Source organism: Nematostella vectensis, chromosome 5 (genome assembly GCF_932526225.1).
Source record: "Nematostella vectensis chromosome 5, jaNemVect1.1, whole genome shotgun sequence".
NCBI classification, from domain to species: domain Eukaryota; kingdom Metazoa; phylum Cnidaria; class Anthozoa; order Actiniaria; family Edwardsiidae; genus Nematostella; species Nematostella vectensis.
Genome location: NC_064038.1, coordinates 6643908 through 6667785, shown reverse-complemented (window position 1 = coordinate 6667785; position 23878 = coordinate 6643908). Strand labels below are relative to the sequence as shown.

Here is a 23878-nt window from a genome sequence, read left to right as displayed (position 1 = left end):
AGGGACAACTGTTCGATGATTATCAAGCAGTGCATTTTGTTGAGCTAGCTAGGTTTTGCTATCAATGCTGATCGATAAGGAAACAAAAATGAACACCCCCGACGGGACTCGAACCCGCAACCTTTGGCTTAGGAAGCCGACGTCATATCCATTAGCCTACGGTGGCTTGTACCGTTTTCAGAGAATAAATAATGTCCTTTTCAACATAAGAAAAGGAGTGAATAAGAAATGAAAAAGTTCATAAGTGAACGCGAATACAGGGAACTCAAAATGGAATAAGATTATCGAGGAACGACTGTTCGATTATCAAGCAGTGCATTTTGTAGAGCTAGCTAGGTTTTGCTATCAATGCTGATCGAAAAGGGAACAAATAAGAACACCCCCGACGGGACTCTAACCCGTCACCTTCCGCTTAGGAGGCCGACGTCATATCCATTAGACTACGGAGGCTTGTACCGTTTCCACAGAATAAATAATGCCCTCTTCAACATGAAAAGAGTGAGTAGAAATTAAAAGAAACTTCATGAGAGAAAGAGAATACAGGGAACTGAAAATGGAATCAGATTACCGAGAGAGGTCTGTTAGATTATCAACAGTGCATTTTGTAGAGCTAGCTAGATTTTGCTATCAATGCTGATCGAAAAGGGAACAAAAAAAGAACACCCACGACGGGACTCGAACCCGCAACCTTCGGCTTAGGATGCCGATGTCATATCCATTAGACTACGGAGGCTTGTACCGGTTGAACAGAATAAATAATGCCCTCTTTAACATGAGAAGAGTAAGTAAGAGTTGAAAAAAGATTACAAGTGAAAGCGAATACAGGGAAATGAAAATGGAATAAGATTACCGAGTGACAACTGTTCGATGATTATCAAGCAGTGCATTTTGTAGAGCTAGCTAGGTTTTGCTAACAATGCTGATTGATAAGGAAACAAAAATGAACACCCCCGACGGGGCTCGAACCCGCAACCTCCGGCTTAGGAGGCCGACGTCATATCCATTAGACTACGGAGGCTTGTACCGTTTTCAGAGAACAAATAATGTCCTTTGCAACATGAGAAGAGTGAGTAAGAAATGAAAAAGTTCATAAATGAAAGCGAATATTAGGAAATGAAAATGGAATAAGATTATCAAGGGACGACTGCTCGATGATTATCAAGCAGTGCATTTTGTAGAGCTAGCTAGATTATATTATCAATGCTGATCGAAAAGGGAACAAATAAGAACACCCCCGACGGGACTCTAACCCGCAACCTTCGGCTTAGGAGGCCGACGTCATATCCATTAGACTACGGAGGCTTGTACCGTTTTCAGAGAACAAATAATGTCCTTTTCAACATGAGAAGAGTGAGTAAGAAATGAAAAAGTTCATAAATGAAAGCGAATATAGGGAAATGAAAATGGAATAAGATTATCGAGGGACGACTGTTCGATTATCAAGCAGTGCATTTTGTAGAGCTAGCTAGAATATAATATCAATGCTGCTCGAAAAGGGAACAAATAAGAACACCCCCGACGGTACTCGAACCCGCAACCTTCGGCTTAGGAGGCCGACGTCTTATCCATTAGACTACGGAGGCTTGTACCGTTTTTACAAAACAAATAATGCCCTCTTCAACATGAGAAGAGTAAGTAAGAGTTGAAAAAAGATTATAAGTTAAAGCGAATACAGGGAAATGAAAATGGGAGAAGAGTACCGAGGGACAACTGTTCGATGATTATCGAGGAGTGCATTTTGTAGAGCTAGCTAGGTCTTGCTATCAATGCTGATTGATAAGAAAACAAAAATGAACACCCCCGACGGGACTGGAACCCGCAACCTTCGGCTTAGGAGGTCGACGTCATATCCATTAGACTACGGAGGCTTGTACCGTTTTCACAGAATAAATAATGCCCTCTTCAACATGAGAAGAGTGAGTAAGAAATGAAAAAAAAACTTCATAAGAGAAAGAGAAATCAGAGAAATGAAAATGGAATCAGATTACCGAGGGATGACTGTTCGATTATTATCAAGCAGTGCATTTTTTAGAGCTAGATTGGTTTTGCTATCAATGCTGACCGAAAAGGTAACAAAAAAGAACACCCCCGACGGGACTCGAACCGGCAACCTTCGGCTTAGGAGGCCGACTTCATATCCATTAGACTACGGAGGCTTGTACCGTTTTCACAGAACAAATAATGCCCTCTTCAACATGAGAAGAGTGAGTAGAAATGAAAAAAAAACTTTATAAGAGAAAGAGAAATCAGGGAAATGAAAATGGAATCATATTACGGAGGAATGATATTTCGATTATCAAGCAGTGCATTTTGTAGAGAAGGCTTGATTTTGCTATCAATGCTAATCGAAAAGGAAACAAAGAAGAACACCCCCGACGGGACTCGAACCCGCAACCTTCGGCTTAGGAGGCCAACGTCGTATCCATTAGACTACGGAGGCTTGTACCGTTTTCAGAGAACAAATAATGTCCTCTTCAACATAAGAAGAGTGAGTAAGAAATAAAAAAGTTTATAAGTGAACGCGAATACATTGAACTGAAAATGGAATAAGATTATCGAGGGACGACTGTCCGATTATTAAGCAGTGCATTTTGTAGAGCTAGCTAGATGATTATAATTTCAATGCTGATCGAAAAGGGAACAAAGAAGAACACCCCCGACGGGACTCGAACCCGCAACCTTCGGCTTAGGAGGCCGACGTCATATCCATTAGACTACGGAGGCTTGTACCGTTTTCACAGAACAAATAATGCCCTCTTCAACATGAGAAGAGTAAGTAAGAGTTGAAAAAAGATTATAAGTTAAAGCGAATACAGGGAAATGAAAATGGGAGAAGAGTACCGAGGGACAACTGTTTGATGATTATCGAGGAGTGCATTTTGTAGAGCTAGCTAGGTCTTGCTATCAATGCTGATTGATAAGAAAACAAAAATGAACACCCCCGACGGGACTGAAACCCGCAACCTTCGGCTTAGGAGGTCGACGTCATATCCATTAGACTACGGAGGCTTGTACCGTTTTCACAGAATAAATAATGCCCTCTTCAACATGAGAAGAGTGAGTAAGAAATGAAAAAAAAAACTTCATAAGAGAAAGAGAAATCAGAGAAATGAAAATGGAATCAGATTACCGAGGGATGACTGTTCGATTATTATCAAGCAGTGCATTTTGTAGAGCTAGCTAGATGATTATAATTTCAATGCTGACCGAAAAGGTAACAAAAAAGAACACCCCCGACGGGACTCGAACCCGCAACCTTCGGCTTAGGAGGCCGACTTCATATCCATTAGACTACGGAGGCTTGTACCGTTTTCACAGAACAAATAAAGCCCTCTTCAACATGAGAAGAGTGAGTAGAAATGAAAAAAAAACTTCATAAGAGAAAGAGAAATCAGGGAAATGAAAATGGAATCATATTACGGAGGAATGATATTTCGATTATCAAGCAGTGCATTTTGTAGAGAAGGCTTGATTTTGCTATCAATGCTAAACGAAAAGGAAACAAAGAAGAACACCCCCGACGGGACTCGAACCCGCAACCTTCGGCTTAGGAGGCCGACGTCATATCCATTAGACTACGGAGGCTTGTACCGTTTTCACAGAACAAATAATGCCCTCTTCAACATCAGAAGAGTGAGTAGAAATTAAAAGAAACTTTATGAGAGGAAGAGAATACAGGGAAATGATAATGGAATAAGATTACCGAGGGATGACTGTTCCATTATCAAGCAGTGCATTTTGTAGAGCTAGCTAGATTATCAATGCTGATCGAAAAGGGAACAAATAAGAACACCCCCGACGGGACTCGAACCCGCAACCTTCGGCTTAGGAGGCTGACGTCATATCCATTAGACTACGGAGGCTTGTACCGTTTTCACAGAACAAATAATGCCCTTTTCAACATGCGAACAGGAAATTGAAAATGGGAGAAGATTACCGAGGGACAACTGTTCGATGATTATCAAGCAGTGCATTTTGTTGAGCTAGCTAGGTTTTGCTATCAATGCTGATTGATAAGGAAACAAAAATGAACACCCCCGACGGGACTCGAACCCGCAACCTTCGGCTTAGGAGGCCGACGTCATATCCATTAGACTACGGAGGCTTGTACCGTTTTCAGAGAACAAATAATGTCCTTTTCAACATAAGAAGAGTGAATAAGAAATGAAAAAGTTCATAAGTGAACGCGAATACAGGGAACTGAAAATGGAATAAGATTATCGAGGAACGACTGTTCGATTATCTAGCAGTGCATTTTGTAGAGCTAGCTAGGTTTTGCTATCAATTCTGATCGAAAAGGGAACAAATAAGAACACCCCCGACGGGACTCGAACCCGCAACCTTCCGCTTCGGAGGCCGAAGTCATATCCATTAGACTACGGAGGCTTGTACCGTTTCCACAGAATAAATAATGCCCTCTTCAACATGAAAAGAGTGAGTAGAAATTAAAAGAAACTTCATGAGAGAAAGAGAATACAGGGAACTGAAAATGGAATCAGATTACCGAGGGAGGTCTGTTAGATTATCAACAGTGCATTTTGTAGAGCTAGCTAGATTTTGCTATCAATGCTGATCGAAAAGGGAACAAAAAAAGAACACCCCCGACGGGACTCGAACCCGCAACCTTCGGCTTAGGAGGCCGACGTCATATCCATTAGACTACGGAGGCTTGTACCGTTTTCAGAGAACAAATAATGTCCTTTTCAACATAAGAAGAGTGAATAAGAAATGAAAAAGTTCATAAGTAAACGCGAATACAGCGAACTGAAAATGGAATAAGATTATCGAGGAACGACTGTCCGATTATTAAGCAGTGCATTTTGTAGAGCTAGCTAGATGATTATAATTTCAATGCTGATCGAAAAGGGAACAAATAAGAACACCCCCGACGGGACTCGAACCCGCAACCTTCGGCTTAGGAGGCTGACGTCATATCCATTAGACTACGGAGGCTTGTACCGTTTTCACAAAACAAATAATGTCCTCTTCAACATGAGAAGAGTGAGTAGAAATGAAAAGAAACTTCATGAGAGAAAGAGAATACAGGGAAATGAAAATGGAATCAGATTACCGCGGGATGACTGTTCCATTATCAAGCAGTGCATTTTGTAGAGCAGACTTGATTTTGCTATCAATGCTGATCAAATAGGTAACAAATAAAGAACACCCGGACGGGACTCGAACCCGCAACCTTCGATTTAGGTGGCCGACGTCATATCCATTAGACTACGGAGGCTTGTACCGTTTTCACAGAACAAATAATGCCCTCTTTAACATGAGAACAGGAAATTGAAAATGGGAGAAGATTACCGAGGGACAACTGTTCGATGATTATCAAGCAGTGCATTTTGTTGAGCTAGCTAGGTTTTGCTATCAATGCTGATTGATAAGGAAACAAAAATGAACACCCCCGACCGGACTCGAACCCGCAACCTTAGGCTTAGGAGGCCGACGTCATATCCATTAGCCTACGGAGGCTTGTACCGTTTTCAGAGAATAAATAATGTCCTTTTCAACATAAGAAAAGGAGTGAATAAGAAATGAAAAAGTTCATAAGTGAACGCGAATACAGGGAACTGAAAATGGAATAAGATTATCGAGGAACGACTGTTCGATTATCAAGCAGTGCATTTTGTAGAGCTAGCTAGGTTTTGCTATCAATGCTGATCGAAAAGTGAACAAACAAGAACACCCCCGACGGGACTCGAACTCGTCACCTTCCGCTTAGGAGGCCGACGTCATATCCATTAGACTACGGAGGCATGTACCGTTTCCACAGAAAAAATAATGCCCTCTTCAACATGAGAATAGTGAGTAGGAAATGAAAAAGTTCATAAGTGAAAGCGAATACAGGGAACTGAAAATGGAATAAGATTATCGAGGGACGACTGTCCGATTATTAAGCAGTGCATTTTGTAGAGCTAGCTAGATGATTATTATTTCAATGCTGATCGAAAAGGGAACAAATAAGAACACCCCCGACGGGACTCGAACCCGCAACCTTCGGCTTAGGAGGCCGACGTCATATCCATTAGACTACGGAGGCTTGTACCGTTTGCACAGAATAAATAATGCCCTCTTCAACATGAGAAGAGTGAGTAGAAATTAAAAGAAACTTTATGAAAGAAAGAGAATACAGGGAAATGAAAATGGAATAAGATTACCGAGGGATGACTGTTCCATTATCAAGCAGTGCATTTTGTAGAGCTAGCTAGATTATCAATGCTGATCGAAAAGGGAACAAATAAGAACACCCCCGACGGGACTCGAACCCGCAACCTTCGGCTTAAGAGGCTGACGTCATATCCATTAGACTACGGAGGCTTGTACCGTTTTCACAAAACAAATAATGTCCTCTTCAACATGAGAAGAGTGAGTAGAAATGAAAAAGTTCATAAGTGAAATCGAATACAGGGAACTGAAAATGGAATAAGATTATCGAGGGACGACTGTTCGATGATTATCAAGCAGTGCATTTTGTAGAGCTAGCTAGGTTTTGCTATCAATGCTGATCGAAAAGAGAACAAATAAGAACACCCCCGACGGGACACGAACCCGCAACCTTCGGCTTAGGAGGCCGACGTCATATCCATTAGACTACGGAGGCTTGTACCGTTTTCAGAGAACAAATAATGTCCTTTTCAACATGAGAAGAGTGAGTAAGAGTTGAAAAAAGATTATAAGTGACAGCGAATACAGGGAAATGAAAATGGGAGAAGATTACCAAGGGACAACTGTTCGATTATTATCAAGCAGTACATTTTGTAGAGCTAGCTAGGTTTTGCTATCAATGCTGATCGAAGAGGGAACAAAAAAGAACGACGGGACTCGAACCCGCAACCTTCGGCTTAGGAGGCCGACGTCATATCCATTAGACTACGGAGGCTTGTACCGTTTTCAGAGAACAAATAATGTCCTCTTCAACATAAGAAGAGTGAGTAAGAAATAAAAAAGTTCATAAGTGAACGCGAATACATTGAACTGAAAATGGAATAAGATTATCGAGGGACGACTGTCCGATTATTAAGCAGTGCATTTTGTAGAGCTAGCTAGATGATTATAATTTCAATGCTGATCGAAAAGGGAACAAATAAGATCACCCCCGACGGGACTCGAACCCGCAACCTTCGGCTTAGGAGGCCGACGTCATATCCATTAGACTACGGAGGCTTGTACCGTTTGCACAGAATAAATAATGCCCTCTTCAACATGAGAAGAGTGAGTAGAAATTAAAAGAAACTTTATGAAAGAAAGAGAATACAGGGAAATGAAAATGGAATAAGATTACCGAGGGATGACTGTTCCATTATAAAGCAGTGCATTTTGTAGAGCTAGCTAGATTATCAATGCTGATCGAAAAGGGAACAAATAAGAACACCCCCGACGGGACTCGAACCCGCAACCTTCGGCTTAGGAGGCTGCCGTCATATCCATTAGACTACGGAGGCTTGTACCGTTTTCACAAAACAAATAATGTCCTCTTCAACATGAGAAGAGTGAGTAGAAATGAAAAGAAACTTCATGAGAGAAAGAGAATACAGGGAAATGAAAATGGAATCAGATTACCGCGGGATGACTGTTCCATTATCAAGCAGTGCATTTTGTAGAGCAGACTTGATTTTGCTATCAATGCTGATCAAATAGGTAACAAATAAAGAACACCCGGACGGGACTCGAACCCGCAACCTTCGATTTAGGTGGCCGACGTCATATCCATTAGACTACGGAGGCTTGTACCGTTTTTACAGAACAAATAATGCCCTCTTTAACATGAGAACAGGAAATTGAAAATGGGAGAAGATTACCGAGGGACAACTGTTCGATGATTATCAAGCAGTGCATTTTGTTGAGCTAGCTAGGTTTTGCTATCAATGCTGATTGATAAGGAAACAAAAATGAACACCCCCGACCGGACTCGAACCCGCAACCTTCGGCTTATGAGGCCGACGTCATATCCATTAGCCTACGGAGGCTTGTACCGTTTTTAGAGAATAAATAATGTCCTTTTCAACATAAGAAAAGGAGTGAATAAGAAATAAAAAAGTTCATAAGTGAACGCGAATACAGGGAACTGAAAATGGAATAAGATTATCGAGGAACGACTGTTCGATTATCAAGCAGTGCATTTTGTAGAGATAGCTAGGTTTTGCTATCAATGCTGATCGAAAAGTGAACAAATAAGAACACCCCCGACGGGACTCGAACCCGTCACCTTCCGCTTAGGAGGCCGACGTCATATCCATTAGACTACGGAGGCTTGTACCGTTTCCACAGAAAAAATAATGCCCTCTTCAACATGAGAATAGTGAGTAGGAAATGAAAAAGTTCATAAGTGAAAGCGAATACAGGGAACTGAAAATGGAATAAGATTATCGAGGGACGACTGTCCGATTATTAAGCAGTGCATTTTGTAGAGCTAGCTAGATGATTATAATTTCAATGCTGATCGAAAAGGGAACAAATAAGAACACCCCCGACGGGACTCGAACCCGCAACCTTCGGCTTAGGAGGCCGACGTCATATCCATTAGACTACGGAGGCTTGTACCGTTTGCACAGAATAAATAATGCCCTCTTCAACATGAGAGGAGTGAGTAGAAATTAAAAGAAACTTTATGAAAGAAAGAGAATACAGGGAAATGAAAATGGAATAAGATTACCGAGGGATGACTGTTCCATTATCAAGCAGTGCATTTTGTAGAGCTAGCTAGATTATCAATGCTGATCGAAAAGGGAACAAATAAGAACACCCCCGACGGGACTCGAACCCGCAACCTTCGGCTTAGGAGGCTGACGTCATATCCATTAGACTACGGAGGCTTGTACCGTTTTCACAAAACAAATAATGTCCTCTTCAACATGAGAAGAGTGAGTAGAAATGAAAAAGTTCATAAGTGAAATCGAATACAGGGAACTAAAAATGGAATAAGATTATCGAAGGACGACTGTTCGATGATTATCAAGCAGTGCATTTTGTAGAGCTAGCTACGTTTTGCTATCAATGCTGATCGAAAAGGGAACAAATAAGAACACCCCCGACGGGACTCGAACCCGCAACCTTCGGCTTAGGAGGCCGACGTCATATCCATTAGACTACGGAGGTTTGTACCGTTTTCAGAGAACAAATAATGTCCTTTTCAACATGAGAAGAGTGAGTAAGAGTTGAAAAAAGATTATAAGTGACAGCGAATACAGGGAAATGAAAATGGGAGAAGATTACCGAGGGACAACTGTTCGATTATTATCAAGCAGTACATTTTGTAGAGCTAGCTAGGTTTTGCTATCAATGCTGATCGAAAAGGGAACAAAAAAGAACGACGGGACTCGAACCCGCAACCTTCGGCTTAGGAGGCCGACGTCATATCCATTAGACTACGGAGGCTTGTACCGTTTTCAGAGAACAAATAATGTCCTCTTCAACATAAGAAGAGTGAGTAAGAAATAAAAAAGTTCATAAGTGAACGCGAATACATTGAACTGAAAATGGAATAAGATTATCGAGGGACGACTGTCCGATTATTAAGCAGTGCATTTTGTAGAGCTAGCTAGATGATTATAATTTCAATGCTGATCGAAAAGGGAACAATTAAGAACACCCCCGACGGGACTCGAACCCGCAACCTTCGGCTTAGGAGGCCGACGTCATATCCATTAGACTACGGAGGCTTGTACCGTTTGCACAGAATAAATAATGCCCTCTTCAACATGAGAAGAGTTAGTAGAAATTAAAAGAAACTTTATGAAAGAAAGAGAATACAGGGAAATGAAAATGGAATAAGATTACCGAGGGATGACTGTTCCATTATCAAGCAGTGCATTTTGTAGAGCTAGCTAGATTATCAATGCTGATCGAAAAGGGAACAAATAAGAACACCCCCGACGGGACTCGAACCCGCAACCTTTGGCTTAGGAGGCTGACGTCATATCCATTAGACTACGGAGGCTTGTACCGTTTTCACAAAACAAATAATGTCCTCTTCAACATGAGAAGAGTGAGTAGAAATGAAAAGAAACTTCATGAGAGAAAGAGAATACAGGGAAATGAAAATGGAATCAGATTACCGCGGGATGACTGTTCCATTATCAAGCAGTGCATTTTGTAGAGCAGACTTGATTTTGCTATCAATGCTGATCAAATAGGTAACAAATAAAGAACACCCGGACGGGACTCGAACCCGCAACCTTCGATTTAGGTGGCCGACGTCATATCCATTAGACTACGGAGGCTTGTACCGTTTTCACAGAACAAATAATGCCCTCTTTAACATGAGAACAGGAAATTGAAAATGGGAGAAGATTACCGAGGGACAACTGTTCGATGATTATCAAGCAGTGCATTTTGTTGAGCTAGCTAGGTTTTGCTATCAATGCTGATTGATAAGGAAACAAAAATGAACACCCCCGACGGGACTCGAACCCGCAACCTTCGGCTTAGGAGGTCGACGTCATATCCATTAGACTACGGAGGCTTGTACCGTTTCCACAGAATAAATAATGCCCTCTTCAACATGAAAAGAGTGAGTAGAAATTAAAAGAAACTTCATGAGAGAAAGAGAATACAGGGAACTGAAAATGGAATCAGATTACCGAGGGAGGTCTGTTAGATTATCAACAGTGCATTTTGTAGAGCTAGCTAGATTTTGCTATCAATGCTGATCGAAAAGGGAACAAAAAAAAAACACCCACGACGGGACTCGAACCCGCAACCTTCGGCTTAGGATGCCGATGTCATATCCATTAGACTACGGAGGCTTGTACCGGTTGAACAGAATAAATAATGCCCTCTTTAACATGAGAAGAGTAAGTAAGAGTTGAAAAAAGATTACAAGTGAAAGCGAATACAGGGAAATGAAAGTGGGAGAAGATTACCGAGTGACAACTGTTCGATGATTATCAAGCAGTGCATTTTGTAGAGCTAGCTAGGTTTTGCTAACAATGCTGATTGATAAGGAAACAAAAATGAACACCCCCGACGAGGCTCGAACCCGCAACCTCCGGCTTAGGAGGCCGACGTCATATCCATTAGACTACGGAGGCTTGTACCGTTTTCAGAGAACAAATAATGTCCTTTTCAACATGAGAAGAGTGAGTAAGAAATGAAAAAGTTCATAAATGAAAGCGAATATTAGGAAATGAAAATGGAATAAGATTATCGAGGGACGACTGCTCGATGATTATCAAGCAGTGCATTTTGTAGAGCTAGCTAGATTATATTATCAATGCTGATCGAAAAGGGAACAAATAAGAACACCCCCGACGGGACTCTAACCCGCAACCTTCGGCTTAGGAGGCCGACGTCATATCCATTAGACTACGGAGGCTTGTACCGTTTTCAGAGAACAAATAATGTCCTTTTCAACATGAGAAGAGTGAGTAAGAAATGAAAAAGTTCATAAGTGAAAGCGAATATAGGGAAATGAAAATGGAATAAGATTATCGAGGGACGACTGTTCGATTATCAAGCAGTGCATTTTGTAGAGCTAGCTAGAATATAATATCAATGCTGCTCGAAAAGGGAACAAATAAGAACACCCCCGACGGTACTAGAACCCGCAACCTTCGGCTTAGGAGGCCGACGTCTTATCCATTAGACTACGGAGGCTTGTACCGTTTTTACAGAACAAATAATGCCCTCTTCAACATGAGAAGAGTAAGTAAGAGTTGAAAAAAGATTATAAGTTAAAGCGAATACAGGGAAATGAAAATGGGAGAAGAGTACCGAGGGACAACTGTTCGATGATTATCGAGGAGTGCATTTTGTAGAGCTAGCTAGGTCTTGCTATCAATGCTGATTGATAAGAAAACAAAAATGAACACCCCCGACGGGACTGGAACCCGCAACCTTCGGCTTAGGAGGTCGACGTCATATCCATTAGACTACGGAGGCTTGTACCGTTTTCACAGAATAAATAATGCCCTCTTCAACATGAGAAGAGTGAGTAAGAAATGAAAAAAAAACTTCATAAGAGAAAGAGAAATCAGAGAAATGAAAATGGAATCAGATTACCGAGGGATGACTGTTCGATTATTATCAAGCAGTGCATTTTTTAGAGCTAGCTTGGTTTTGCTATCAATGCTGACCGAAAAGGTAACAAAAAAGAACACTCCCGACGGGACTCGAACCGGCAACCTTCGGCTTAGGAGGCCGACTTCATATCCATTAGACTACGGAGGCTTGTACCGTTTTCACAGAACAAATAATGCCCTCTTCAACATGAGAAGAGTGAGTAGAAATGAAAAAAAAACTTCATAAGAGAAAGAGAAATCAGGGAAATGAAAATGGAATCATATTACGGAGGAATGATATTTCGATTATCAAGCAGTGCATTTTGTAGAGAAGGCTTGATTTTGCTATCAATGCTAATCGAAAAGGAAACAAAGAAGAACACCCCCGACGGGACTCGAACCCGCAACCTTCGGCTTAGGCGGCCAACGTCGTATCCATTAGACTACGGAGGCTTGTACCGTTTTCAGAGAACAAATAATGTCCTCTTCAACATAAGAAGAGTGAGTAAGAAATAAAAAAGTTCATAAGTGAACGCGAATACATTGAACTGAAAATAGAATAAGATTATCGAGGGACGACTGTCCGATTATTAAGCAGTGCATTTTGTAGAGCTAGCTAGATGATTATAATTTCAATGCTGATCGAAAAGGGAACAAATAAGAACACCCCCGACGGGACTCGAACCCGCAACCTCCGGCTTAGGAGGCCGACGTCATATCCATTAGACTACGGAGGCTTGTACCGTTTTCAGAGAACAAATAATGTCCTTTTCAACATGAGAAGATTGAGTAAGAAATGAAAAAGTTCATAAATGAAAGCGAATATTAGGAAATGAAAATGGAATAACATTATCGAGGGACGACTGCTCGATGATTATCAAGCAGTGCATTTTGTAGAGCTAGCTAGATTATATTATCAATGCTGATCGAAAAGGGAACAAATAAGAACACCCCCGACGGGACTCTAACCCGCAACCTTCGGCTTAGGAGGCCGACGTCATATCCATTAGACTACGGAGGCTTGTACCGTTTTCAGAGAACAAATAATGTCCTTTTCAACATGAGAAAAGTGAGTAAGAAATGAAAAAGTTCATAAATGAAAGCGAATATAGGGAAATGAAAATGGAATAAGATTATCGAGGGACGACTGTTCGATTATCAAGCAGTGCATTTTGTAGAGCTAGCTAGAATATAATATCAATGCTGCTCGAAAAGGGAACAAATAAGAACACCCCCGACGGTACTCGAACCCGCAACCTTCGGCTTAGGAGGCCGACGTCTTATCCATTAGACTACGGAGGCTTGTACCGTTTTTACAGAACAAATAATGCCCTCTTCAACATGAGAAGAGTAAGTAAGAGTTGAAAAAAAATTATAAGTTAAAGCGAATACAGGGAAATGAAAATGGGAGAAGAGTACCGAGGGACAACTGTTCGATGATTATCGAGGAGTGCATTTTGTAGAGCTAGCTAGGTATTGCTATCAATGCTGATTGATAAGAAAACAAAAATGAACACCCCAGACGGGACTGGAACCCGCAACCTTCGGCTTAGGAGGTCGACGTCATATCCATTAGACTACGGAGGCTTGTACCGTTTTCACAGAATAAATAATGCCCTCTTCAACATGAGAAGAGTGAGTAAGAAATGAAAAAAAAACTTCATAAGAGAAAGAGAAATCAGAGAAATGAAAATGGAATCAGATTACCGAGGGATGACTGTTCGATTATTATCAAGCAGTGCATTTTTTAGAGCTAGCTTGGTTTTGCTATCAATGCTGACCGAAAAGGTAACAAAAAAGAACACCCCCGACGGGACTCGAACCGGCAACCTTCGGCTTAGGAGGCCGACTTCATATCCATTAGACTACGGAGGCTTGTACCGTTTTCACAGAACAAATAATGCCCTCTTCAACATGAGAAGAGTGAGTAGAAATGAAAAAAAAACTTCATAAGAGAAAGAGAAATCAGGGAAATGAAAATGGAATCATATTACGGAGGACTGATATTTCGATTATCAAGCAGTGCATTTTGTAGAGAAGGCTTGATTTTGCTATCAATGCTAATCGAAAAGGAAACAAAGAAGAACACCCCCGACGGGACTCGAACCCGCAACCTTCGGCTTAGGAGGCCAACGTCGTATCCATTAGACTACGGAGGCTTGTACCGTTTTCAGAGAACAAATAATGTCCTCTTCAATATAAGAAGAGTGAGTAAGAAATAAAAAAGTTCATAAGTGAACGCGAATACATTGAACTGAAAATGGAATAAGATTATCGAGGGACGACTGTCCGATTATTAAGCAGTGCATTTTGTAGAGCTAGCTAGATGATTATAATTTCAATGCTGATCGAAAAGGGAACAAATAAGAACACCCCCGACGAGACTCGAACCCGCAACCTTCGGCTTAGGAGGCCGACGTCATATCCATTAGACTACGGAGGCTTGTACCGTTTTCAGAGAACAAATAATGTCCTTTTTAACATAAGAAGAGTGAATAAGAAATGAAAAAGTTCATAAGTGAACGCAAATACATGGAACTGAAAATGGAATAAGATTACCGAGTGACAACTGTTCGATGATTATCAAGCATTGCATTTTGTAGAGCTAGCTAGGTTTTGCTAACAATGCTGATTGATAAGGAAACAAAAATGAACACCCCCGACGGGGCTCGGACCCGCAACCTCCGGCTTAGGAGGCCGACGTCATATCCATTAGACTACGGAGGCTTGTACCGTTTTCAGAGAACAAATAATGTCCTTTTCAACATGAGAAGAGTGAGTAAGAAATGAAAAAGTTCATAAATGAAAGCGAATATAGGGAAATAAAAATGGAATAAGATTATCGAGGGACGACTGCTCGATGATTATTAAGCAGTGCATTTTGTAGAGCTAGCTAGAATATAATATCAATGCTGCTCGAAAAGGGAACAAATAAGAACACCCCCGACGGGACTCGAACCCGCAACCTTCGGCTTAGGAGGCCGACGTCATATCCATTAGACTACGGAGGCTTGTACCGTTTTCACAGAACAAATAATGCCCTCTTCAACATGAGAAGAGTAAGTAAGAGTTGAAAAAAGATTATAAGTTAACGCGAATACAGGGAAATGGAAATGGGAGAAGAGTACCGAGGGACAACTGTTCGATGATTATCAAGGAGTGCATGTTGTAGAGCTAGCTAGGTTTTGCTATCAATGCTGATTGATAAGGAAACAAAAATGAACACCCCCGACGGGACTCGAACCCGCAACCTTCGGCTTAGGAGGTCGACGTCATATCCATTAGACTACGGAGGCTTGTACCGTTTTCACAGAATAAATAATGCCCTCTTCAACACGAGAAGAGTAAGTAGCAATTAAAAGAAACTTTATGAAAGAAAGAGAATACAGGGAAATGAAAATGGAATAAGATTACCGAGGGATGACTGTTCCATTATCAAGCAGTGCATTTTGTAGAGCTAGCTAGATTATCAATGCTGATCGAAAAGAGAACAAATAAGAACACCCCCGACGGGACTCGAACCCGCAACCTTCGGCTTAGGAGGCTGACGTCATATCCATTAGACTACGGAGGCTTGTACCGTTTTCACAGAACAAATAATGCCCTCTTCAACATGAGAACAGGAAATTGAAAATGGGAGAAGATTACCGAGGGACAACTGTTCGATGATTATCAAGCAGTGCATTTTGTTGAGCTAGCTAGGTTTTGCTATCAATGCTGATTGATAAGGAAACAAAAATGAACACCCCCGAAGGGACTAGAACCCGCAACCTTCGGCTTAGGAGGCCGACGTCATATCCATTAGACTACGGAGGCTTGTACCGTTTTCAGAGAACAAATAATGTCCTTTTTAACATAAGAAGAGTGAATAAGAAATGAAAAAGTTCATAAGTGAACGCAAATACATGGAACTGAAAATGGAATAAGATTACCGAGTGACAACTATTCGATGATTATCAAGCTTTGCATTTTGTAGAGCTAGCTAGGTTTTGCTAACAATGCTGATTGATAAGGAAACAAAAATGAACACCCCCGACGGGGCTCGGACCCGCAACCTCCGGCTTAGGAGGCCGACGTCATATCCATTAGACTACGGAGGCTTGTACCGTTTTCAGAGAACAAATAATGTCCTTTTCAACATGAGAAGAGTGAGTAAGAAATGAAAAAGTTCATAAATGAAAGCGAATATAGGGAAATAAAAATGGAATAAGATTATCGAGGGACGACTGCTCGATGATTATTAAGCAGTGCATTTTGTAGAGCTAGCTAGAATATAATATCAATGCTGCTCGAAAAGGGAACAAATAAGAACACCCCCGACGGGACTCGAACCCGCAACCTTCGGCTTAGGAGGCCGACGTCATATCCATTAGACTACGGAGGCTTGTACCGTTTTCACAGAACAAATAATGCCCTCTTCAACATGAGAAGAGTAAGTAAGAGTTGAAAAAAGATTATAAGTTAACGCGAATACAGGGAAATGAAAATGGGAGAAGAGTACCGCGGGACAACTGTTCGATGATTATCAAGGAGTGCATGTTGTAGAGCTAGCTAGGTTTTGCTATCAATGCTGATTGATAAGGAAACAAAAATGAACACCCCCGACGGGACTCGAACCCGCAACCTTCGGCTTAGGAGGTCGACGTCATATCCATTAGACTACGGAGGCTTGTACCGTTTTCACAGAATAAATAATGCCCTTTTCAACATGAGAAGAGTGAGTAAGAAATGAAAAAAAAACTTTATAAGAGAAAGAGAAATCAGAGAAATGAAAATGGAATCAGATTACCGAGGGATGACTGTTCGATTATTATCAAGCAGTGCATTTTGTAGAGCTAGCTAGGTTTTGCTATCAATGCCGACCGAATAGGTAACAAAAAAGAACACCCCCGATGGGACTCGAACCCGCAACCTTCGGCTTAGGAGGCCGACTTCATATCCATTAGACTACGGAGGTTTGTACCGTTTTCACAGAACAAATAAAGCCCTCTTCAACATGAGAAGAGTGAGTAGAAATGAAAAAAAAAACTTCATAAGAGAAAGAGAAATCAGGGAAATGAAAATGGAATCATATTACGGAGGAATGATATTTCGATTATCAAGCAGTGCATTTTGTAGAGAAGGCTTGATTTTGCTATCAATGCTAATCGAAAAGGAAACAAAGAAGAACACCCCTGACGGGACTCGAACCCGCAACCTTCGGCTTAGGAGGCCGACGTCATATCCATTAGACTACGGAGGCTTGTACCGTTTTCACAGAACAAATAATGCCCTCTTCAACATGAGAAGAGTGAGTAAGAGTTGAAAAAAGATTATAAGTGAAAGCGAATACAGGGAAATGAAAATGGAATAAGATTATCGAGGGACAACTATTCGATGATTATCAAGCTTTGCATTTTGTAGAGCTAGCTAGGTTTTGCTAACAATGCTGATTGATAAGGAAACAAAAATGAACACCCCCGACGGGGCTCGGACCCGCAACCTCCGGCTTAGGAGGCCGACGTCATATCCATTAGACTACGGAGGCTTGTACCGTTTTCAGAGAACAAATAATGTCCTTTTGAACATGAGAAGAGTGAGTAAGAAATGAAAAAGTTCATAAATGAAAGCGAATATAGGGAAATAAAAATGGAATAAGATTATCGAGGGACGACTGCTCGATGATTATTAAGCAGTGCATTTTGTAGAGCTAGCTAGAATATAATATCAATGCTGCTCGAAAAGGGAACAAATAAGAACACCCCCGACGGGACTCGAACCCGCAACCTTCGGCTTAGGAGGCCGACGTCATATCCATTAGACTACGGAGGCTTGTACCGTTTTCACAGAACAAATAATGCCCTCTTCAACATGAGAAGAGTAAGTAAGAGTTGAAAAAAGATTATAAGTTAACGCGAATACAGGGAAATGAAAATGGGAGAAGAGTACCGCGGGACTACTGTTCGATGATTATCAAGGAGTGCATGTTGTAGAGCTAGCTAGGTTTTGCTATCAATGCTGATTGATAAGGAAACAAAAATGAACACCCCCGACGGGACTCGAACCCGCAACCTTCGGCTTAGGAGGTCGACGTCATATCCATTAGACTACGGAGGCTTGTACCGTTTTCACAGAATAAATAATGCCCTTTTCAACATGAGAAGAGTGAGTAAGAAATGAAAAAAAAACTTTATAAGAGAAAGAGAAATCAGAGAAATGAAAATGGAATCAGATTACCGAGGGATGACTGTTCGATTATTATCAAGCAGTGCATTTTGTAGAGCTAGCTAGGTTTTGCTATCAATGCCGACCGAATAGGTAACAAAAAAGAACACCCCCGATGGGACTCGAACCCGCAACCTTCGGCTTAGGAGGCCGACTTCATATCCATTAGACTACGGAGGCTTGTATAGTTTTCACAGAACAAATAAAGCCCTCTTCAACATGAGAAGAGTGAGTAGAAATGAAAAAAAAAAACTTCATAAGAGAAAGAGAAATCAGGGAAATGAAAATGGAATCATATTACGGAGGAATGATATTTCGATTATCAAGCAGTGCATTTTGTAGAGAAGGCTTGATTTTGCTATCAATGCTAATCGAAAAGGAAACAAAGAAGAACACCCCTGACGGGACTCGAACCCGCAACCTTCGGCTTAGGAGGCCGACGTCATATCCATTAGACTACGGAGGCTTGTACCGTTTTCACAGAACAAATAATGCCCTCTTCAACATGAGAAGAGTGAGTAAGAGTTGAAAAAAGATTATAAGTGAAAGCGAATACAGGGAAATGAAAATGGAATAAGATTATCGAGGGACAACTGTTCGATGATTATCAAGCAGTGCATTTTTGTAGAGCTAGCTAGGTTTTGCTATCAATGCTGATTGAAAAGGGAACAAAAATGAACACCCCCGACGGGACTCGAACCCGCAACCTTCGGCTTAGGAGGCCAACGTCATATCCATTAGACTACGGAGGCTTGTACAGTTTTCACAGAACAAATAATGTCTTTATCAACATAAGAAGAGTGAGTAAGAAATGAAAAAGTTCATAAGTGAAAGCGAATACAGGGAACTAAAAATGGAATAAGATTATCGAGGGACGACTGTTTGATGATTATCAAGCAGTGCATTTTGTAGAGCTAGCTAGATTATAATATCAATGCTGATCGAAAAGGGAACAAATAAGAACACCCCCGACGGGACTCGAACCCGCAACCTTGGGCTTAGGAGGCTGACGTCATATCCATTAGACTACGTAGGCTTGTACCGTTTTCACAGAACAAATAATGCCCTCTTCAACATGAGAAGAGTGAGTAAGAGTTGAAAAAAGATTATAAGTGAAAGCGAATACAGGGAAATGAAAATGGGAGAAGATTACCGAGGGACAACTGTTCGATAATTATCAAGCAGTGCATTTTGTAGGGCTAGCTAGATTATAATATCAATGCTGATCGAAAAGGGAACAAATAAGAACACCCCCGACGGGACTCGAACCCGCAACCTTGGGCTTAGGAGGCTGACGTCATATCCATTAGACTACGTAGGCTTGTACCGTTTTCACAGAACAAATAATGCCCTCTTCAACATGAGAAGAGTGAGTAAGAGTTGAAAAAAGATTATAAGTGAACGCGAATACAGGGAACTGAAAATGGAATAAGATTACCAGTGACGACTGTTTGATTATCAAGCAGTGCATTTTGTAGAGCTAGCTAGGTTTTGCTATCAATGCTGATCGAAAAGGGAACAAAAATGAACACCCCCGACGGGACTCGAACCCGCAACCTTCGGCTTAGGAGGCCGACATCATATCCATTAAATTATGGAGGTAGCTCCCTTTTTTTAGGACCGAAAATGACTACGGTACTCGACGGCTTAGAGACCGACGTCATTCGTCATTCCGTTCTACGTAGGGTGTGTTAAAGCTAAAAATTTCGGTTCTACTATGGCAAGATTCATATGTACTTTACCTAAACCACTGATTGTAGGCCGTGCGCTGGTCAGCCTTCGTCAGGGGGGACATCCTCTTCATGTCGCCAGGGATGGGCTGGTAGCCAATACCCTCATCCTCTACGTCAAACTTCCACAGCTCGCATTGGTCGTCACAGGAAATGTAGAATGTGTAGTTGCCAGTGAAAGGCACCTGAGGCGGCGGATAGTTTGCATCAATAATAACCCTATTTTAATATATGAGGGGACGCCTCAAAGATGCGTCTGCGCCTTTTAGAAAATTCGTTTTGGTTTTGCATGTACGAGACAAACGCATATCCAGGATTGGCTGAGGGAAGGGGGGGGGGGGGGGGTGCGCACTCATAGGAATCATATGGAAAAAGCATAATTTATGAAGATGCCTTAATATAAGAAATGATCAAGTTTTTGGCCGCGTACCCTACACACACGCCTCTGTGTACGTGCCTGCGTAATGACGCGTCTTTTTTAATGATGTCGTCTCGTATACACTCATATGTCAGTTCTTTGTTCTTTGTCAGTCCTAGGCATATTTTTTTACCTTTTTTATTATTATTATTCCCTAGGCATCTTGTAGACATGGTGCTTCGGCTTTGTTACTAAATTTCTGAAGAAAAACCGGTAGGAACCGGCTCGATTTGCTTGAATCTTGCATTGGTAGAATGACAAGTCCCCCCTACCCCCCTACCCCTTGCCCACAGCTATTTATTCACCATACCTTTCAATGTGCAATATTGACGTTGGACTTCCAAATAACTACACGAAAAAATGAAAGAACTAACCAACACGTGATGTGTTGCTGGCATTCATTGGTTGCCAAATATTGTTTCTAAACGTTCATTAATTAACGCGCACGACAATTTTAGGCGGCCATTCTTTGCTTTTTGTCTGGCAGACGCTTTTTTCTCTTAAAAATTTGTATTTGCTTTAGGAGGGTTAGGTTTATTCTGCTTACGCAAGTGTTGAGATCATAGCAGGTTCGTTATCAAGGGCGTAGCCAGGGGCCCGTCTCCCTTCCCCCATCTTGAGCTGTTGGCAAAACATTAGAAAACGTAGGAGAACATGTATTGAAGGGTCTTTTGCCACCCCCTAACCCTACCTCATTTTAGAAATCCTGGCTACGCCTTCGTATCAAGAGTACCCACAGCAGAATCATCGAGTATACCCTATACTAAACAGTGCTTATAATCTCTCACCCACCTGAAGGTATCCCGTGAGCCTTTGTGCGTAATTCTCGTCGGCATCCCTCGGCGCGTCAAAAGATGTAATCACGTGAGACAAGGAGGCGGAGCTTTTGAATACGGGGTTATCTCGCATGGTCGTGGTCTGTTTATAGGAGACTTGCTTCCACAGCTCTCGCTTGACGCCATTTGCTTCTTGTGGGTTACCTACGGAAAGCAAGCATAATATTTTCTTCACCTATGGTTGACAAAGTGCTTGTATCATGATATGATATCAAATCGTTCACCTTGCCACCACAGACATCTTGATATTACCAATACCTTAATATTATAGTAAACTCGCTATTATTTACACTCGCTATTACAGACAACTGGCTATTACAGACAACTCGCAAATTTGACAACTCGCTATCATCGCTACCATGGACACTTTCTAAAATGGACACTCGCTACCATGGACACTTGCTTTCACGGACAATCTTACTATCACGGATATCTCGCTATTACTACACGTTTATCTTCCTTACAGATAACTCGCTATAACAAACATCTCCCTATTAACGGCACCTCCTATTATACGGACAGGTACCATCCATCTTGAAAACAAAATAAAGGTAAGTAGCTCTAGTATCTATCTGGTATACTTACGGAATGAGTAAGTCACAACCTCACACGCGACCAGTGAAAAGTTCTTTGCCTCCATACTGGTAATGGTCAAGAATTTCGTGGCCATCGGAAGTTTACAGACAAACTCGTGGTATATAGACAAGCCATAGCTGACTGCATCGCCACATTGTCTGATGTAGCCTCTTCTATCCGTTACCAGGGCAACAATGCTTGACAACGCCTCCCGGCAACAATCTCTGTTGTTCGCGAGAGTGACTTTGTAGATGAAAACCTCTGCGTCGAGAGTGATTCTCAGAAAAGGCTTCGACTCCTGATAAAAAAAGAGATCCGATTAAAAAATGATTCATATTCGTACGTACCATATTTGGAAAGTTGGCATATATTTTCCATTCTAGAAACGCCTCCAATACAGGTGGAGAAACAGTCCATAATACCATATTAATATCCTACTTTAGAATAAATCTACTCACATTATCACGAATCCTGCAATTTGATTGGCTCCCGTACTCACTATCTATTAAGCGATAGATAGCGAGTAGCGAAAAAAAACAGCGTTCTTCACAAAAACAACGTAAATTATTATTACAATCGTCATTCGAAGGTAGTATTTGAGTGGATTTATACTAAAACAATTAGACTACTCGTTTTCTATGAGTCAAATAGCTACGAAAAGCTACGCGCCTCGTTGACTATCTTATGACTCATAGAAAACTCGAACTCGTAGTCTAATTGCTAAATATTACGGATGGAGCCCAGACGGTACTCACCTGAAGAGTAGCAAAACACGTACTGTAAAGCCCATCCACTGCATACGCACCCACCCCTCCACGGGCAATACTAGAGAAGCTTGTTGGACGCCCAGAGGCTAGATTTACTACAAAGAAATACAAGGGTGTGATGCATTGCGAACCTTCCTGTACAAACTGTGCCGATATTTCTGCAGCATCGTTTTGCCAGCTTTTTTCCAGCAATTTTTGTAATTTTTACACGTGGCATTTTTTTAGAACAACGAGTTTTGCATGTCTTTTTCTTTCTGTAGTATCGATGATAATCTCTAATTTTGGTAGTGCAACGCGCGAGCCCGATTGGCCAACTCGTTTAGATCATGTTAATTAAAAGGTACTTTTATACAACGTAATTGGCAAGCTCGTGTAGGTTATTTCAATCAACATAAGGGCGGGCAATCAATGGTGGTATGAAATTAGTAAGAATATGGAAGAACTCGGGAAAGACCGAAAGGCATGACAAAGTTCTTAGCAATTTTTAGCGTTTTAAAAGTAAAAAACAAAATGTCGGGGAAAGCTGTGTTATTTTCTTCGAAATATCTGTTCTGAATCGTAACCCTCGCTAAACCTTCTTGGAATTTGTACACCCCTCCCCCCTGTGAAATCCTTAGGCATAGCTTTCACTTACGTTGATTCTTTTGGCAAACAAACCCACGACTGCCTGTGCACAGGAAATTGTTCGTCAATCGTGACGTCACAGGGTCCACACACACGCACGTCTGGGTGCCATAGAAACTACGGGGAAATCCCTGTTTCCATAGTAACTTGTCCACAGAACTCCCATCAGGCCAGACCCAGTACTCTTGCGCCAAAAGTCCGATGTGTGCTTGTGATGTCTCAGGGTGCGAGGTTTCGAGGAACTTTGCTAAGGGCGCTCGTACATATTCCTTGTCGATAATAGCCATGCGAGCCTCTCTCGAGGTACAGTGGTTTGGTGCGTCGAGCCCGCTAAGCCTGACGGTAGAGTTGGTGAATATACAGCGTCCTCGTAAAGGAATGCTATGCTGCTTGCAAGAAATTGGTTCTGAAACAATCGAAACGATAAATAATCAGAAAAATCCAAGATGGCGGATTATAGAAAAAATAATAATTAAATAATAATGAATAAAATCTTCACAGCTTTTTGCATGGTAGAGTGTTGATTCTAATGTATTTGTATGATACAAGATGATGATTTCAACCTAAAATCTTTAATCTTGAGCAATATTTTAAAGAATAGCTAAAGTGGATAGAGGTCTTTAACAATGAAAACGAGAGGGAGAAAGTTTACAAAGAACGTGCGGTACAGCGACGTTAAAACAACGCCTCGTATAAATTCAAGGGAAAACAAGATTCC

The 23878-nt window shown here is 41.4% G+C and overlaps 1 protein-coding gene and 54 non-coding genes across 58 annotated transcripts in view; all 55 read right to left on the bottom strand.

The window, feature by feature from the left end:
- LOC5504590 overlaps nucleotides 1-23878 on the bottom strand; it is a 114506-nt gene that overhangs the window by 77362 nt on the left and 13266 nt on the right. For all 4 annotated transcript variants that reach the window (XM_048727877.1, XM_048727878.1, XM_048727880.1 and 1 more), the window contains exons 15-19: nucleotides 23171-23566; nucleotides 22525-22631; nucleotides 21779-22067; nucleotides 21150-21337; nucleotides 19952-20124 (exon numbers count right to left, since the gene is read on the bottom strand). In XM_048727877.1, the coding sequence (XP_048583834.1) occupies nucleotides 19952-20124; nucleotides 21150-21337; nucleotides 21779-22067; nucleotides 22525-22631; nucleotides 23171-23566 (1153 nt within the window). The remainder of the gene's footprint in view (nucleotides 1-19951; nucleotides 20125-21149; nucleotides 21338-21778; nucleotides 22068-22524; nucleotides 22632-23170; nucleotides 23567-23878) is intronic.
- Nucleotides 378-450, bottom strand: Trnar-ccu. The gene has a single exon. It is a non-coding gene; the product is annotated as a tRNA-Arg (tRNA).
- Trnar-ccu lies at nucleotides 661-733 on the bottom strand. Its single transcript has one exon. It is a non-coding gene; the product is annotated as a tRNA-Arg (tRNA).
- Trnar-ccu lies at nucleotides 946-1018 on the bottom strand. The gene has a single exon. It is a non-coding gene; the product is annotated as a tRNA-Arg (tRNA).
- Nucleotides 1230-1302, bottom strand: Trnar-ccu. The gene has a single exon. It is a non-coding gene; the product is annotated as a tRNA-Arg (tRNA).
- Nucleotides 1511-1583, bottom strand: Trnar-ccu. The gene has a single exon. It is a non-coding gene; the product is annotated as a tRNA-Arg (tRNA).
- Nucleotides 1796-1868, bottom strand: Trnar-ccu. The gene has a single exon. It is a non-coding gene; the product is annotated as a tRNA-Arg (tRNA).
- Nucleotides 2368-2440, bottom strand: Trnar-ccu. The gene has a single exon. It is a non-coding gene; the product is annotated as a tRNA-Arg (tRNA).
- On the bottom strand, nucleotides 2652-2724 carry Trnar-ccu. Its single transcript has one exon. It is a non-coding gene; the product is annotated as a tRNA-Arg (tRNA).
- On the bottom strand, nucleotides 3229-3301 carry Trnar-ccu. The gene has a single exon. It is a non-coding gene; the product is annotated as a tRNA-Arg (tRNA).
- Nucleotides 3513-3585, bottom strand: Trnar-ccu. The gene has a single exon. It is a non-coding gene; the product is annotated as a tRNA-Arg (tRNA).
- On the bottom strand, nucleotides 3791-3863 carry Trnar-ccu. The gene has a single exon. It is a non-coding gene; the product is annotated as a tRNA-Arg (tRNA).
- On the bottom strand, nucleotides 4033-4105 carry Trnar-ccu. Its single transcript has one exon. It is a non-coding gene; the product is annotated as a tRNA-Arg (tRNA).
- On the bottom strand, nucleotides 4314-4386 carry Trnar-ccg. Its single transcript has one exon. It is a non-coding gene; the product is annotated as a tRNA-Arg (tRNA).
- Trnar-ccu lies at nucleotides 4597-4669 on the bottom strand. Its single transcript has one exon. It is a non-coding gene; the product is annotated as a tRNA-Arg (tRNA).
- Trnar-ccu lies at nucleotides 4881-4953 on the bottom strand. Its single transcript has one exon. It is a non-coding gene; the product is annotated as a tRNA-Arg (tRNA).
- On the bottom strand, nucleotides 5690-5762 carry Trnar-ccu. The gene has a single exon. It is a non-coding gene; the product is annotated as a tRNA-Arg (tRNA).
- On the bottom strand, nucleotides 5974-6046 carry Trnar-ccu. Its single transcript has one exon. It is a non-coding gene; the product is annotated as a tRNA-Arg (tRNA).
- On the bottom strand, nucleotides 6252-6324 carry Trnar-ccu. Its single transcript has one exon. It is a non-coding gene; the product is annotated as a tRNA-Lys (tRNA).
- Trnar-ccu lies at nucleotides 6535-6607 on the bottom strand. The gene has a single exon. It is a non-coding gene; the product is annotated as a tRNA-Arg (tRNA).
- On the bottom strand, nucleotides 7098-7170 carry Trnar-ccu. The gene has a single exon. It is a non-coding gene; the product is annotated as a tRNA-Arg (tRNA).
- Trnar-ccu lies at nucleotides 7376-7448 on the bottom strand. The gene has a single exon. It is a non-coding gene; the product is annotated as a tRNA-Arg (tRNA).
- Nucleotides 8185-8257, bottom strand: Trnar-ccu. Its single transcript has one exon. It is a non-coding gene; the product is annotated as a tRNA-Arg (tRNA).
- Nucleotides 8469-8541, bottom strand: Trnar-ccu. Its single transcript has one exon. It is a non-coding gene; the product is annotated as a tRNA-Arg (tRNA).
- Trnar-ccu lies at nucleotides 8747-8819 on the bottom strand. The gene has a single exon. It is a non-coding gene; the product is annotated as a tRNA-Arg (tRNA).
- Nucleotides 9030-9102, bottom strand: Trnar-ccu. The gene has a single exon. It is a non-coding gene; the product is annotated as a tRNA-Arg (tRNA).
- Trnar-ccu lies at nucleotides 9593-9665 on the bottom strand. Its single transcript has one exon. It is a non-coding gene; the product is annotated as a tRNA-Arg (tRNA).
- On the bottom strand, nucleotides 9871-9943 carry Trnar-ccu. The gene has a single exon. It is a non-coding gene; the product is annotated as a tRNA-Arg (tRNA).
- Nucleotides 10396-10468, bottom strand: Trnar-ccu. The gene has a single exon. It is a non-coding gene; the product is annotated as a tRNA-Arg (tRNA).
- Trnar-ccu lies at nucleotides 10679-10751 on the bottom strand. The gene has a single exon. It is a non-coding gene; the product is annotated as a tRNA-Arg (tRNA).
- On the bottom strand, nucleotides 10964-11036 carry Trnar-ccu. Its single transcript has one exon. It is a non-coding gene; the product is annotated as a tRNA-Arg (tRNA).
- On the bottom strand, nucleotides 11248-11320 carry Trnar-ccu. Its single transcript has one exon. It is a non-coding gene; the product is annotated as a tRNA-Arg (tRNA).
- On the bottom strand, nucleotides 11814-11886 carry Trnar-ccu. Its single transcript has one exon. It is a non-coding gene; the product is annotated as a tRNA-Arg (tRNA).
- Nucleotides 12670-12742, bottom strand: Trnar-ccu. Its single transcript has one exon. It is a non-coding gene; the product is annotated as a tRNA-Arg (tRNA).
- Trnar-ccu lies at nucleotides 12954-13026 on the bottom strand. Its single transcript has one exon. It is a non-coding gene; the product is annotated as a tRNA-Arg (tRNA).
- On the bottom strand, nucleotides 13235-13307 carry Trnar-ccu. Its single transcript has one exon. It is a non-coding gene; the product is annotated as a tRNA-Arg (tRNA).
- Nucleotides 14092-14164, bottom strand: Trnar-ccu. Its single transcript has one exon. It is a non-coding gene; the product is annotated as a tRNA-Arg (tRNA).
- Nucleotides 14376-14448, bottom strand: Trnar-ccu. Its single transcript has one exon. It is a non-coding gene; the product is annotated as a tRNA-Arg (tRNA).
- Nucleotides 14660-14732, bottom strand: Trnar-ccu. Its single transcript has one exon. It is a non-coding gene; the product is annotated as a tRNA-Arg (tRNA).
- Nucleotides 14944-15016, bottom strand: Trnar-ccu. Its single transcript has one exon. It is a non-coding gene; the product is annotated as a tRNA-Arg (tRNA).
- Nucleotides 15229-15301, bottom strand: Trnar-ccu. Its single transcript has one exon. It is a non-coding gene; the product is annotated as a tRNA-Arg (tRNA).
- Trnar-ccu lies at nucleotides 15507-15579 on the bottom strand. Its single transcript has one exon. It is a non-coding gene; the product is annotated as a tRNA-Arg (tRNA).
- Nucleotides 15749-15821, bottom strand: Trnar-ccu. The gene has a single exon. It is a non-coding gene; the product is annotated as a tRNA-Arg (tRNA).
- Trnar-ccu lies at nucleotides 16033-16105 on the bottom strand. The gene has a single exon. It is a non-coding gene; the product is annotated as a tRNA-Arg (tRNA).
- On the bottom strand, nucleotides 16317-16389 carry Trnar-ccu. The gene has a single exon. It is a non-coding gene; the product is annotated as a tRNA-Arg (tRNA).
- Nucleotides 16602-16674, bottom strand: Trnar-ccu. Its single transcript has one exon. It is a non-coding gene; the product is annotated as a tRNA-Arg (tRNA).
- Nucleotides 16890-16962, bottom strand: Trnar-ccu. Its single transcript has one exon. It is a non-coding gene; the product is annotated as a tRNA-Arg (tRNA).
- Nucleotides 17175-17247, bottom strand: Trnar-ccu. Its single transcript has one exon. It is a non-coding gene; the product is annotated as a tRNA-Arg (tRNA).
- Trnar-ccu lies at nucleotides 17460-17532 on the bottom strand. The gene has a single exon. It is a non-coding gene; the product is annotated as a tRNA-Arg (tRNA).
- Trnar-ccu lies at nucleotides 17744-17816 on the bottom strand. The gene has a single exon. It is a non-coding gene; the product is annotated as a tRNA-Arg (tRNA).
- Trnar-ccu lies at nucleotides 18029-18101 on the bottom strand. Its single transcript has one exon. It is a non-coding gene; the product is annotated as a tRNA-Arg (tRNA).
- Nucleotides 18317-18389, bottom strand: Trnar-ccu. Its single transcript has one exon. It is a non-coding gene; the product is annotated as a tRNA-Arg (tRNA).
- Trnar-ccu lies at nucleotides 18603-18675 on the bottom strand. Its single transcript has one exon. It is a non-coding gene; the product is annotated as a tRNA-Arg (tRNA).
- Nucleotides 18889-18961, bottom strand: Trnar-ccu. The gene has a single exon. It is a non-coding gene; the product is annotated as a tRNA-Arg (tRNA).
- Nucleotides 19739-19811, bottom strand: Trnar-ccu. The gene has a single exon. It is a non-coding gene; the product is annotated as a tRNA-Arg (tRNA).